This window comes from Marmota flaviventris, chromosome 6 (assembly GCF_047511675.1).
Source record: "Marmota flaviventris isolate mMarFla1 chromosome 6, mMarFla1.hap1, whole genome shotgun sequence".
Taxonomy (NCBI): Eukaryota; Metazoa; Chordata; class Mammalia; order Rodentia; family Sciuridae; genus Marmota; species Marmota flaviventris.
In genome coordinates, this window is record NC_092503.1 from 71808571 (window position 1) to 71823909 (window position 15339).

The window sequence follows — 15339 nt, forward strand, 5'->3', positions numbered from 1 at the left end:
TTAAAAAAAAAAATGTGTTGGAAGACCTATTGAAGTATTACTCTACCAGATGCCATAAGAACAAAGTAGGATTTATTCCCTCCAGCATAAGAATAAAGATGATGCTGCCTGAAGATCTGTTGGCTATAACATTGACCAATTTTGATTATAAAGTGTTCTGGTTTCTGACAGCTGGGATTGGGGAAGAGAACATGACCAGTTTGGTTTACATGTCTTTGTGTGTAGTAAAGTTTTTTTGAGTAGAAAGAAATCTCCTTTAGAGTGTACCCTTAGGCCATGTTGAACCCTGAAATGCTTTGTGGCAATCTGTTCTTGTCCTTCATTTTCCAAATTCTCCATTTTTCATCTCTTACAAATAACTGTTTCTTACTTTTCTAATAAATTGAGTCATTGGTAAGATTCATCTTATTTACTTTCTATTGTAAAATGTTGTATCTATATAAAATTACTTATTGACTGCTTGCAGTGGACCACACGATCCCAGCTACTTGGGAGGTTGAGGGTCCAGGAAAGCAAGCTTTTGCTGTTGTGTCAGCACTGAGTGAGAGATGTTTCTTCCATGAGCCACGTGCCTAATAATGAACACTAACTTGCTATTCTTTGCATGAAGTTAAGATCTGCAAAATGAGTTAGGGTTTTTGTTTGTTTATTTCTAATTTTGCCAGTAACTCAATAACAACACCCTCCACATTTGTTCGTGTGTTTCCTATTAGGTAAAGTTATATGTCCAGATTTGGCTCATTATTTATACCCCTTTCAGTACTGCATCAGTATTCCTACTGGATTTTATTTTCTTCCCTTTTGAGGCCAGGCAGGATAGGATGTTCTGTGATTAATGTATATTGTTTTTTGTTTTTTAATCAGTTGGCATTTGCCTTGGTTATTTTAATAGGCTCTGGACTGTTTCACAGCAATGCTTTCTGAGCGCACAAGCAAATTGAAAATGGCAGAAGTTATTGGAAGCAAATTGAACATTTCTAAGAAGAAGGTACATGGTGCTATTTTTACTTCTCCTTTGAAAGCAGACTAGGGTATTTAGCTTGCTTACTGGTTTCTGGTCATTGCCTGGGATAACTTTTGCAATGTTGACTCCTCCGTGAATGTTGGTGTCATTACTGCCTTTCATGGATATAAATCTTCCAACATTCCCTAGTAGTTCTGCAAATGTTTCCACATTCTTGAAGTCATTTTTCTTATGCCCTGTATCACATGTATACCTTATTCTCCAGTATTTTAATGACCATTCTCTGGTTATAGGCTTAGAACTGGTATTGTGTCTTAGTAACGTGTTTTTAGTTTGGTTCAGAGACCCCCCCACACACACACCTTTTATTATTAATATCCTCAAACATCAGGAAAGTTCAAAATAGTACCAATGAATACCTGTATACCCACTACTTAGGTTCATCACAGACATTGCTAATATTTTACCATTCTTGTTTTATATCCAAATATGTATTTATGAAGGGCTGACAATGTAGCTCTGTGGCAGAGCATGTGTTTAGCATGCACAAGGCTCTGGGTTCAATCCCTAGCACCAGACATATGCAAATGAAATTTTTGGAGTAAATAGCCCTTCAACAGTGATAATGTTGTGGTTGGGGGCTGGAGAAATGTTTAGGGCTCATCTTGAGCAGATATTTGGCTTTCCTACTTGAATTATGACTGTAGCATGCTTCCTGTAAGGAACTGCAATAGTGGAAATGTTTCTTTAGCTTCTTAAGAAATTGGGGTGTTTTGGGTAATAGAATACTCCACTGAAAGGGAATTAATTAATTAATACATATACCAATCTTAGTGGGCAAAGGAATGAAACAAACCACTTAGACTAATCAGTGTTTACCATTTTTCTTTGGGGAGGGTTCATCTTCCCTGAGCATTTTGCCCCTTTTTTGCTTTTGTGAAACCTGAACAAAATCCGGCTTGAGTTATCAACAAGTAAAGAGATGGATGGCTAAACACCCAGGAGCGTCTTCCATAACTTCCTTTTCTGCTTTGACTAGTCAGATGAACCATGTTAGAAATTTAAAGCAGAGAATACCATGGTTGAAGAGAAATCTACTAAATTTTTTCCCGTAAGTTAGGAGGTGAGGGGTTTTTTGTTTTGTTTTTACTCTGTTGGGAAATGTCTGTCAGCAGTGTCCACTTTGGATATAGACAGAGGTTTATTTACATGAGTCAGAAGGACCATTTTATGGAAATACAGTCAATGTTTTAAAAAAACATTGGAAACTCGGAAAATGAAGAAAAATCAACCTTGATTAAAAGCTAACTTGCCTATCTTGGAGTACAGTGTGTTTCGTGGTAGAAGGCTGATTAGAAGGTCACAGTGAGCCTCTGTGAATAAGAAAATGTTAAAGAGCATGCAGATTTTTGTTCAGTTGAAACCTTTTCCTCCCACAGGCTGAATTTTTTTGTCAACTTTATAAGCCAGAAATTCTGATCAATGAACTAGATGTGCAAGTAGGCAGAGTGCGACTTCTTCGGAAACAAAACGAGGCTGCTCATGTACAGAGGTAAGGGGGGTTCTAAACTAACCTATGTACTGTGTGGTCATTAAGAATTGATAGAAGGTCTCGTTTTATCCTTTGAGCAGAATACCTTACCGAACTGTCGTTTTGCCAGCATGGTATGTGGTAAGGAGCAGTGTTTTTCCAAAGTATGTTCTATGAAACTGGATGTTAACAGGAGGTGATGAAGGCCATTAGAGATATGGACTAGCGAAGATGATCCTTGGTTTTTGCTCGCTGTAGTGCATTTATTGAAGCAGGGCTCAGGTGGAAGTCAGGCTTTGGCATTTGTCTATATTGAGGGCTGGGATTATATAAGATTCTGAGCTGGTAATATTTATTATAAACTTAATATATGCCTGGCATTGTGCTAAGTGCTTTCATTTGCTTTTTCATATAGTGATTATAATAATTTTATAAATTAGGATTTATAAACCTTAAAAATGACCAAAAATTTAGTGACTTTAAAGAACAGACATTATTCTTACAATTCTGGAGGTTAGAAGTCTGAAGTCAAGGTGTTGATAGGGCCATATTTCTTCTGAGAGGTCTAGGGAAGAATACTTTTTTGCTACTTTCTGGATGATTTTGGCTCTCAGCAATCTTTGGTGTTCCTTGACTTAGGTCTGTATCCGTCCAATTTCTTTCTCTGTTGTTACAGGGCCTTTTCCCTGCTATGTGTTTCTGTCTCCAGGTTGCTTTTACAAGGATACCAGCTGCTGGATTTATTGCCCACTCTAAGTAGAATGACCTCTTCTTAACTTGGTTAAATCTGCAAATATCCTATTTAAAAATAAAGTTCCACAGATTCTGGGTGGACTGAATTTAAGTGAAAACACTTAAACCCATTACAATTATCATAAACATTTTGTAGGTGAAAAAACTGAGGTTAAGGCAGGTTAAGTAATTTGTTCAAGACACAGCTAATATAGTGTCTTGTCATGGATGTTTTGAATTTCCAAAGCGTAGCACCTTACCCAGGTATATGACTCTTTAGTGTTTGCAAAGCAAATTAATTTTGTAATTTATATGTTGTAGGAATATCTGGTACAGCATGAAGACAATTACTGTGGGCTATTTCCTCATTCTTCTTTGTTGAACCTGGGAATTAGAGTTCCCTTCAGCACTAAGAAAAGCTTGCAGCCTGACTTTTTTTGAGGGGGGGAACCTTCATCAATGGGGATCAAACCCAAGGTTGGTAAACTGTTGTACCACTGATGTATATCCCCAGGCTGGCTTTTAAACTCCTTTTTCCCATTCTTAGGGAGAAATTCACTTTTGCTGCTACACGGCCATCCTCTGTTCTCATTGAACAGCTTGCAGTGTGCGTCAGCAAAGGGGAGCCTGTGTTGCTGGTGGGAGAGACTGGGACTGGCAAAACCTCTACTGTCCAGTACTTGGCACACATTACAGGTAACTCCTGGAGGCAAATGACTGCCCTTAAGCATTTTGCAATGACTCTTCTTGTTTTTTGTTTTTAAACAGTCTAAAGATAACTAGAGTTTTAAAAAGTGGCCTTTCTCCATCTGTGTTGTTTCCCTGAAATGACCACTATTAACTGATTGGATTAATTTTTGGTGTGCAAATGGCATGTGCATATAGATGGTGGGTTTTTTTTTTTTTTTTTTTTTTTAGTTTTAGGTGGACACAACATCTTTATTTTATTTTTATGTGGTGCTGAGAATCAAACCCAGTGCCTCACACATGCTAGGCAAATGCGCTACCACTTGAGCCACATTCGCAGTCGAGATGGTGTTTTTATACAGGTGGAATTATACTCGACATATTACATTAAGTTAAGCAGATTGGTCAATTTTTTAAAAATTTTTATTAATTTGGCTTCTAATGGTCAAATAATTACACATTATGGACATTTACTTAGCCCTAATTGTAGACCTTGACTTAATGAAGGGTGTTTTCCTATGCATAGTTATCCAGATGCTATACCAGTAATGCCACAGTGAATATGACTGTTTTATATCTATATGGAGATGTGAGAAAATGTAAAAAGTTTGTGGTCCCTGAAGTAAAATGAGAAGATACATGGAAATACATATTAAAGATTTGTGCTATTCTATGTCTTTACATTCTTAAGATGTGTACTGGATATTAATCAGCATTTAAATGTTTGGAATATTTCTTTTTCCCTTTCTTTTTTAAAGGCCACCGTTTGAGAGTTGTCAATATGAATCAGCAGAGTGACACTGCAGACTTGCTTGGAGGGTAAATGTGGTTTGAAATTCTTTTCATGTTATTTTGTGTTTACTGCTTGAGGTAAGAAACACTATTCAAAAAAAGCTTTGGCAGCCTGGGGAAAATATTCAAAGACTAGCACCTCTTGCTGCACCCCAGCACGGTACTTATTAGAATTTATTGAGAGGCTTTTGGCTATGTAGATGATTTTTTTCATTATAAAGGTCCTTGTTCTCAATGATGGATGATACACTGGAAGGGAAGAGGGAAGACAAACCAGACAAGAATATTAATCAGGTAGCATTTGTATATATAGTACAGTTGAACTAAAGCATAGGTTTTAAGAACCTTTATGAAGATTTTGCTGTCACTCTACAAAGATGCTTCTACAGATCTTTTTATTTAACCAGGCATGTCTATGCTGTTTATTTCTTTTTTTGTATCTATATATGTCTTCAGTAATTTTCTACTTTTTTAATCTTATACTAATCAAACACAGACAAGTTCATCTTTTCCTCTAAGAATTTATTATGTTCTGTCAGTCATTTCAAGTTATTATAAATGTATTGAATATACAGGAACCCATTGGTGCCCTGATGCAACTGATATTATGAAAGATTTGTAACTAACAGATAATAAACTGGTGTTTCGTTTTGGTGCCAAATTGGTGACTAGAATATATCCGGTTTTTCTTGTTAGTAGATTAGCATGAGTTACCAAAAGAAAACTTTACATACTCTTCAATTTTTGTATCGTTGGAAATTTCCCTTGTTTTCTCTATCCTCATATTGGTAGAAAGTAGCATAAATCAAATCTTGTAATATATATCATAGTGTAGGTTGCTAGGAGACTCTCTTGTTTAAGAATCATTGTTTGTAAGATGGGAAGATCAAAAGTCTTTTTAGAAAAGGCAAGAAAGTGGAAAACAAAATTCAGGAGAAGGCAAGGAGACAGGCCAGAAGAGGATGATATTTCTGTCCCTAGTATGTGTGGTTAGTTCCATTTCTTATATTATTTACGTTAAATATATCTAGCATATATCAAGTTTTATGTTGGAAAAAGAAGATATTTATGGATCTAATTGGGTTGGTTTACAAATCTATCTTTTGGGTTGATTTTTTTCAAAAAACTATTATTATAGGTAAAGACACTATAAAATTAAGGGCCTTAATGGCATCAAACCATGTACATTACTGAAAATTGCCTTCCTATAATTGTTAGCACCCATTGCTTTTTAATTAGTGTAAGGATGATATGTTTGTTTTTTTTTTCATTTGATTTTTAATAGGGGGGGCCAGATCTTGCACGTGGTGGGAAAATGCTATACAACTGAGCTACACCCCAGCCCTTTTATTTAATTTTAACTTATTTTTTGTCTTTAAAATGGACTTCTGCCAGGCAGTATATAGATGTTCCACGTTACCTGTGTGCTTCAAGAAGCCAAATTCCAACTGAATTGGAGATGGATGCAGCCTAAGTGACCCCATGAGAGGGACAGAAAACTTAAAATCATTCCAGAAAGAAAAAGTCTAGTACTAAAAAAAAAAGTATAAAGCTCAGGTTTCTAGGGAAAGGGCTTAAGGAAAAGTAGTATCTGAGGGAAAAACTCTTGAGGAAAGAAGGAAGGTTCTCTTTGGAGAAGTTGGCAATGAAGGGAAAAAAAAGATTGAGGAAAATCAAAAGATCATAGAAATAGAATGAAAATGTGCAACCTACATTTTCCTTGTCATGCATGGAACCATTCTTTTTTTTTAATATTTATTTTTTAGGTGTAGTTGGACATAATTGCTTTTATTTTATTTATTTTTATGTGGTGCTAAGGATCAAACCCAGGGCCTCAAAAGTGCTAGGTGAGCGCTCTACTGCTGAGCTACAACCCTAGCCCTATTGGAACCATTCTTAAAAGAAACTGTACAGAAGAGGACAGAACTCAAACTCAAGACCTGACCATGAAATGAAGAAACAGCATTTATCATTTATTTTTATTACTTAGCATGTACTGTTTTGTCTTTTATATTTTCTGTTCTTTATTTTGGAGAGTCATTTTCTTTAGTTTTATCCATTTTCAAATGAACAGGAAGGGTGGGTACTGGGGATTGAACTACAGCAGTTGTTTACCTGAGTTATATCCCCAGTCCTTTTAAATTTTGATACAGGGTTTTTGCTAATTGTTGAGGTTGGCCTCAAGTGATCCTCCTGCCTTAGCCTTCAAGGCACTAGGATTATAGGAGTTTGCCACCATACCTAGCTTCAAATGATCTTTTCCATGTAGTTCTAAAGAATACAATACGTGGTGACTTATTTTTCATAGAGGCAGGTGTCTTGGAACTATGTCAGTTTTGTTCCCATTGAGTATGTGTGTTGTGGTTAATTTGGGGATTTTAGTTTTTTCTTTTTTTGAGCTGTATGCTTTTTCTGTTCTTCTCTTTTGGGTACTGGGGATTAATCAAATACCAGGGTTTCATGCATGATAAGTATATGCTGTCCCACTGACTTAAATCCTCAGCGCATTTTTCTCATTGATTGAATCATATATTGACTTAACTGCTTTAGCAACTATGCTCAACTTTAAAGAACTCTAATTTTTATTAAGCCACTTTTTCATAAAATTGATAGACAGTAATAGCAGTGCTTGATTAATATTAGTAATAATAGCTAACTCTTTGTGGCAGTCCTCATATGCCAAAGACTATTTTTGAGTCCTCTATATGCATTAATTGGCTTTCTTAACAGCCACGAGGCACATACTTGTTGAGGAAAAAGACATTGTCACTTGCTGAAGGTAATCATGGATCCAGATAAACTCAAGCAGTCTTATTTTATAAGAATCTGTTCTGCCATTAAACTGCTGCCTCCATTAGCTTTGGATCCCATTTATACTATTTTTAGTACTAACAGTTTCATTTAGATGACGTGTATGTATATTTTGTTTCATTTCTCACCACTTCCCCTGTTGTCGTTTTAGTTCATCATCTTTTGCCTGGTCTAGTGCTTTGGTCTTGTTTCTTTGTTTCAACTTCTGACTTCCTCTAGTCTCTTACGCCATGTGGTATTTTTTGGTGTGTGTTTGTTTTGTACCATGGATTGAGCATAGGGGTGTTAACCACTGAGCCACATCCCCAGCCATTTTTATTTTGAGACAGGGTCTCACAAAATTTCATAGGGTCCAAGTTGCTGAGGCTGGTAGTCCTCCTACCCCTGCCTCCCAAGTCCCTGGGATTACAGATGTGCTCACTACACCTGGGCATCCATGTGGTAGTTAAAATGATCCTTTTGAAGTACAATCAGATTACATCACTTTCTTCCTCAAATCTCTCCACTGTTCATTCCATTTAAAATACAACCAAAAGGCGTTTGTTTTTGGCCTGTAAACACTTGTGCAAGTCCTTTGTAACCTGACACTGGCCACTGGCAGTTCTCTGACATGATCTCCATCCATGCCTGTGCTGCTGAGCTTTAGGTGCTTTTTCCATGTTGCATCAGCTAGACACTTGCTAGCTATTTCCTTTTGGTGGCATCCTCTGACTCCCACAGACACTTGATACTTCCTCTGTGACATTTCCTGCCATCCACAGATAACCTGATTAGCTCATTTCCTTGTTTGATTTAGGTGTCTTTCAAATGTCCCTTCTTCAATAAAGCTTTCCTGACTGATAACTTATGTTATTAATACCTCCACCACCTACTTTCCTTTTGCCCTACTTAATTTATATTCATTAGCAATTAAACTATTGCTTGATATTTTGTAGTAGATTTATTTCTGTATTAGGTTGTAAGCCTAATAGGAGCAGGACTTTGTAGGTCTTGTTGACTCAGGGTTTAACATATACATAGGTGCTCAGTAAATTTTAGTTGAATAAATACAGTGAAGAAATGCCATTATCAGTGAAGAAATGCCATTATCAATCTGTTAATGCTTATGGGCAAGTGGAAATGAGTTTGAAGCTCCCACACTTTTTGTCTCTGGAATCTGACTTGTCATTGTAGGTACTCATTATCAGGTCATTGGGTCTTACTCATCTTACTATTTTTCCCTCATAAGCTGATAGCAGTCTCTGAGTTCTCTGTTTGACTGTTCTTTAATATATTTTGACATCTTTTCAGTTTTCAAGCTAAACATTTTTCTTAGAAATAAAATTTATCTTATTGCTCTTGAATTATAGTACTTAATAACTTAAGTTACATAAAATTATATGCTTAAGATTTTCCAGAAGCATTTAATTTTGCTTAGGCTACTTTCATATACTAATTAGAACAATGTTTCCTGACCTTTTTTCCTATTATGCTCTCTACTCTAGTATTAAATGAAACTTGGTTTCTTTTTTTTTTTGTCCAGAGAAATTAAATGCTAAGGAGTAAGAAAGAATCGAAATACTATGAAATAAAACCTGAACTTTGGATGGTCGTAAATCATTGCAATATTATAAACTCACCCCCCATACTCCCACTCCTACTAATTATAAGTAGTTTTTTCCCATTGTGAGCAATATCATCACAACCCCTGCCCAATGGAGAATAAACATTGATTTTATATTGATTTTCTTCTAAAATGTCTTGATATCTTTTTGGTCAGTCTTAAAACATGATTTATAATTAAGTCCTCTACATGTTTATTTAAACAAATAGTAAAATAAAATAGCATGTTTTATTGTCTAACTGGAAATTTTGAAATTTTTCATAATACTTTTAATAAGTAGAAGCCCTTCAAACACTTGGAACAGAAGAATAGATTACAGTTTAAAACTTTGACATAGATTTTAATATTTAGATTGTATTTCTGGTTTTGATTATTCTGATTGTGCTTTTTAATCTCTATTAGCTTTAGAAGTTTGTGAATCACATTTACCTTTTGTTTCAGTTACAAGCCTGTGGACCATAAGCTTATTTGGCTACCCTTACGAGAGGCATTTGAGGAGCTCTTTGCCCAAACATTTTCCAAGAAACAAAACTTTACTTTCTTGGGGCACATTCAGACCTGTTATAGGCAAAAACGGTGGCATAATCTCCTGAGATTAATGCAGCATGTACATAAGTCTGCTGTTGACAAGGAAGGAAAGGAGAGTGAAACTGGTAAGGATATAACCCAGACTGATGGTGGGAAGACATGAGACTGAGACTCACTTAACACTTAAGAGAAAAGTGTGTGTGTGTGTGTGGGGGGGGGGGGAATGAGAAATATAAATTGGAGCTTTCTAGAACTTTTGGCAAAGTTGACAAATTTTGACGTGTTGCTGCTGCCATACTTCTAGGCATGATTTCTGCAAAACTAAATGACTAAGGATACTAGTATACAAGCACTGTTTATTTGTTTGTATGTCAAATTTTTTTAAAGTGCTGGATTCCACAGCCAAGAAGCTTGGAGGCTTCTATGGCAGGAGGATCACAGGTTCAAGGCTAGCCTCAGCAACTTAGCATGACCTTGTCTCAAAAATAACAAACAAACAAACAAACATAAAGGGCTGAGGATGCAGGTTAGTGATAGGGTGCCCCTGGGTTCAGTTACTAGTACCACACTCAAAAAAGATAGGTAGATTTTCAGACTATTGTTGAAGATGCTTAATTTTTGTGTTTCATTACTTGTATTATTTTTAGGTGTTTAAGAGCTCTATATGCAATGTTGATGACAAATAAAACAATGTGTCTTTATTCTCTTCTAGGGTTACTCCTAAAGGAGAAATGGGAAGCTTTTGGCCTTAGACTCAACCATGCCCAACAACAGATGAAAATGGCTGAAAATGCCCTATTATTTGCATTTGTAGAGGTATTTTGTTTTAGATATTTAGGTTAAGGAAGTGTTGGTTTGTGGCATGTTACTAGTTTGTGTTGCTGTTTTAAGATTTAAAAAAAAATTAAGTAGTGATTTGGGGGAAGATTTTTTAAAAATGTTCCTAATGATAGTAATGTCTTGGTGAGCAAAATTACTATTTTTTTAAAAATACCTTTATTTTATTTATTTTTATATTGTACTGAGGATCAGACCCAGTGCCTCACATTGCAAGGCAAGCCCTCTACCACTGAGCTACAACCTCAGTCCCTATAATTATTAGTTTTAAAGAAGAGTTGAGGACAAGTAGTGTACTCTATATTCTTTTTCTATGCGTATGTAAGCAGGGGTGAGTGTACACAAGCAAAAGCTTGAGCCTGAGACCATGCTCCAGCTCCAGGCTAATTGGGAATATAAAAAAAAAATATTTGTGAGAGGGATTGAAGTTCATTCACTTCCATGTCCCTTTTATTAATTAAAGGGCATGGTCAGCTCTACTGTTTGCTGTTGTTTGTCTATGAAGGGAAAGATCACTTGGATTAAATATTCATGACTTGGGATTTCTTTGTTTTAGTTTTTATATTATTTCTGTAAAACCGTTTTAGATCATGTTCTTGAAGAGGTAGGAGTCTTGGTTGGTGTTTTGCTAAGAGAGAAGGTTTATTTAACCATGGGTGTAGGAAATTTGGTCATCTGTCCTTAACCTCTTTTGGGTGGGGATCCTCTACCACTGAGCTACATTGCCCAGCCCTTTTTATTTTTTATTTTAAGACAGCATCTTATAAAGTCATTGAGGCTGCCCTTGAACTTATGATCCTTCTGCCTCAGCCTCCTGCATCACAGGGATTTCAGACATGTGCCACTGCACTGGGCCATGCTTAATCTTAATACAATTATTTATAAAAATGTGATTATTTATAAAATAACCAATTAAAATGTCAAGGGCACTGAAATTAAGGCTTATATTTTAGGACTTAATGATATAACAAAGATAATGCATTCGGTTTTATTTTTCTCAGTTTAATTTGTAGAGCATTTTTGTTAGAATCAACTGAAAATAAAAGTCTAGAGCAATTTAAATAGTAAAACAAGTTTTTTTTCTTTTTTTGAGGGGCATGTACTGGGGATTGAACCCATCAGTGCTTAAGCACTAAGCCACATCCCCAGTCCTTTTGAAAGTTTTTTTTTCTTTATTTGGAGACAGGGTCTCTCTAAGTTGCTTAGGGTTTCTCTAAGTTGCTAGGGCTGGCATTGAACTTGTGATCCCCCTGCCTCAGCCTCTCAAAACTGCTGGGATTACAGGCATGATCCACTGCACCCAGGAATAGTAAAACAGATTTTGATTTGTTAACTGAATGGATTGTAAGATGTTTTTATTGTTCTTGGAAAGAGAACTTAAAAGAGATAACTTCAGTGGACTGGAGCCAAGATTCATTTTATTATTCTTAAGCAACTGTGAAAGGACATGTATTGCAACTACTACACTCTTTTTAATTTTTTTTGGTACTGGGGATTTAACCCAGGGGTGTTTTACCACTGAGTCACATCCCCAGCCCTTTTTATTTTAAGACTTGGTCTTGCTAAATTGCTAAGGCTTACTTAGAACTAGCGATCCTCCTGCCTCAGCCTCCCAAGCTATCCAAGCTACTGGGATTACAAGCATTTACCACCACACCCAGCTACTACTACACTCTTGATTTGGACATTTTTCTGGTCTTGCTATACTTATAACCTGACCCTGTATTTATTTTGGGTTCTCAGAACAGCTAATTGGGTGCTTTTAAATACTTGAATACTTTATTATTTAATTGACTATCCACAAAATGAGACGATAGTGTATTACATCTTAGTGTAAGACTCAAAGATACTCTCGTGACCTCCTTGGAACATTTACAAGGTTAAGTTGGCCTTAAACTCTGATGATTTGCTGACAGCCATTTAGCAGTCAAAGTATAGGTTCTTAAGTGGGAGAGATTTACCCTGGCCTCAGTTTCTAATCTTGCTCACATAACTGCTTTTAATAAGTGTGCCTTTATTTGACATGCAGTCTGAACTTTTTACATTGTCTTCTCTTAGGGTACATTAGCTCAGGCTGTAAAGAAAGGAGAGTGGATCTTGTTGGATGAGATTAATTTGGCTGCTCCTGAAACATTAGAATGTCTGAGTGGTTTGCTTGAAGGATCCTCTGGTTCCCTGGTGTTGCTTGATCGAGGAGACACAGGTAGCATTTGATCACTTTGGGGTTTGACTTGGTGCCATGTCTTTTGGCCTAAACTTAAAAATGGGATTGTTTTGGCATAAATGGATTATGTGAACCTCCTGATGGAATTCATTCATTCCTTGTAAACAAAGTTTCTGCAAAGTATCTTGAAATGTTCTTAGATGATATTAGGAATGCAAAAAAGAAGGAGGTAGTTTGTCAAGGCAATTGGGTTGTGGGTAATAGACATGCACACATTGTCAAAATACATGTGAATAAATGGGTGATGAAAGATGTAACAGTGCAGAAATGCTCAAAAAACTAGAATGGCAACATGAGGCTAAATTGTATATGTAGATTTAAAAAATGATTTTGATGGGGTTTCAGAACAGGTAAGGATGGTATAAAAAAGTGATAATGAGTTAATGGTTATATTTTATTTTGATCAAGTTAACAGTTCTGTATTTTTAAAATGAGCTTATATAACTTGTTTAATATTTTTATTGTCAGCATATGTGTATTAATTTTCTTACCTGCACCAGCTTGACTGTTCCTAAGAAGAAATTTGGGGCTGGGGTTTCTGTGGATTTAGGTAGTCTTCCCTTAGGGACTGGGATCTGATCGCTTGATTGTTGTTACAAGTAATAGGGGATTTCTGCTTTTCTCTCAACAGAGCCACTGGTTCGTCATCCTGACTTCCGTTTATTTGCCTGCATGAATCCAGCTACTGATGTGGGCAAAAGAAATCTCCCACCAGGAATAAGAAACAGGTAAGGTGTTTTAAATTCTCTTTTATTTTGATTGGTAACGTCAACATAACCAGACTTCAAAACAATTCTTAAAATTTCTTGATCTGTAATAGAGGAATCTTAGTTTCCTTAGTTGTTATGTTTTTCTACTTTATATAGGTTGTAAGTGTATGAGAACGTCCAGAACAATAAAGAATACTTTGTGTGGTTTTTAATATGATACTTAATGGCTCGTGGATACTGTTGAAAAAAACTTTTCCTTCTTCAAATGGCCTCTTACCTATTAGTAAAATTTCATGTCAGAATATTGTGTATAACATATAGGTTTATTAAGCTTATTTATATTAAGTTTCTTTAATTTTTCATCACTAAGCACTGACATGAATAAAGTTTGATTTTTGGTATTTTATGTTTGTAACCTTTGAAAAGAAATAACCAAAATTATTGTTGGTAACCTTTTGTTTCAAGTTTTAAAGTAGTGATAAAAGTAATAAAAGCTCCACAGGGAAAATTTAGAAACTACATTGAAGTACCCTTTTTTTTTTTTCACTTTATCTTTTATTTCTGATCATGAGGGGCTTATTTTTTGTCACTCATATTTTTCATTACACTTAGTTATGATCAAAAACACCTGAAAATGATAAGTATGTTTTAGCTTTGTAACTGTTTTCTTATATGAGGATTATATTTAGAAAATTTATTGCATGGAAGAAGTGATAATGAGTTAATGGATATATTATCTTTTATTTTGATCAAGTTAAGACTTCTGTATTTTAAAATGAGCTTATATAACTTCTTTAATATTTTTATTGTCAGCATATTTGTATTAATTTTCTTAAAAGTGTTTATTCTGTAATAATTACAGGTTCACGGAACTATATGTAGAAGAATTGGAAAGTAAAGAGGATTTACAGATTCTTATTGTGGATTATCTGAAAGGATTGAGCATGAACAAGAGCACAGTGCAAGGAATCATAAAGTAGGTTCTGTTTGGCTTGTCTTTATATACTTTCCCTCTGAATATACATTTATTTCCTTCTTTTCCTTTTGCTTCTAACTGGAGAAAACTGACGGAAAGATTGTTATTTGGATTTCTGTTTTAAAGATGGAACATTATGTGAATTAAGATTTTCCTTAGGAAAATCTTTTCCTACTGTTGTGGGGTAGGTCACTCAGAAAACACACCAAGTCCCGGTTTTGTCCAAATTGAAGAGTCTTTATTTAGATGGCCAGCTCCCCTCAGGACCCATAACTATCTCTGCAAGGAACCAGCCGCAAGCCTTAGCATTTTAGGATATTTAAAGACAAAAACTGCATCTGGGTTGATGTAGCTATAAGCAATCAGGTATAGAAGCTGCATTGGACATTTAGTGAGACAATACAATGGGTACGTTGGTATTTCCCCCAGGACTTTCCAGGTTGGCATAGCAGCAAGCGAGCAGAAGTGGGTCAAAATGACCCTCGTTGAGTACAAGTTTGAGAATGGTTAGTAACGTCTAGACAATCAATCTCTGACAAGGTATATTACCCCCAAAAAATGGAAACCAAAGAGAACAATTTTACATTGTATAATAATTGCTATTTTGTTTATGTTTTGTTTATTCATGGGTATAGAGGTGGGGCTTTCCCACAGGAGAAGCATTTCTTATATGATATGGAGTCTCACAGTCAAATGGAGTCTGTTTGGTCATTGCACATATTGCTTGGCCCATAACACTACATGAAAAGCTAAAACCCCCTTTCTATGAGACTGCAGACAATAAGATAATAGCTCTACTGACTACTTATATTTATAATTAAGATTTTGATTTCCTGGTTTAGATTTAATATAAATGGCTTATATTTTGACCTGTCTTGATGAAATATTTTCTACTTGTAATTTGCATACTAGATATGTGGGAATGTGATAAAATGGCCTATATC

General features: G+C 35.7%; 1 protein-coding gene across 2 annotated transcripts in view; it reads left to right on the forward strand.

The window, feature by feature from the left end:
• The window catches only part of Mdn1 (midasin AAA ATPase 1), a 148117-nt gene that overhangs the window by 36345 nt on the left and 96433 nt on the right, over positions 1 to 15339 (forward strand). For both annotated transcript variants that reach the window (XM_071613216.1, XM_071613217.1), the window contains exons 12-20: positions 893 to 988; positions 2404 to 2516; positions 3775 to 3923; positions 4673 to 4733; positions 9562 to 9773; positions 10361 to 10464; positions 12544 to 12688; positions 13341 to 13437; positions 14282 to 14395. In XM_071613216.1, the coding sequence (XP_071469317.1) occupies positions 893 to 988; positions 2404 to 2516; positions 3775 to 3923; positions 4673 to 4733; positions 9562 to 9773; positions 10361 to 10464; positions 12544 to 12688; positions 13341 to 13437; positions 14282 to 14395 (1091 nt within the window). The remainder of the gene's footprint in view (positions 1 to 892; positions 989 to 2403; positions 2517 to 3774; positions 3924 to 4672; positions 4734 to 9561; positions 9774 to 10360; positions 10465 to 12543; positions 12689 to 13340; positions 13438 to 14281; positions 14396 to 15339) is intronic.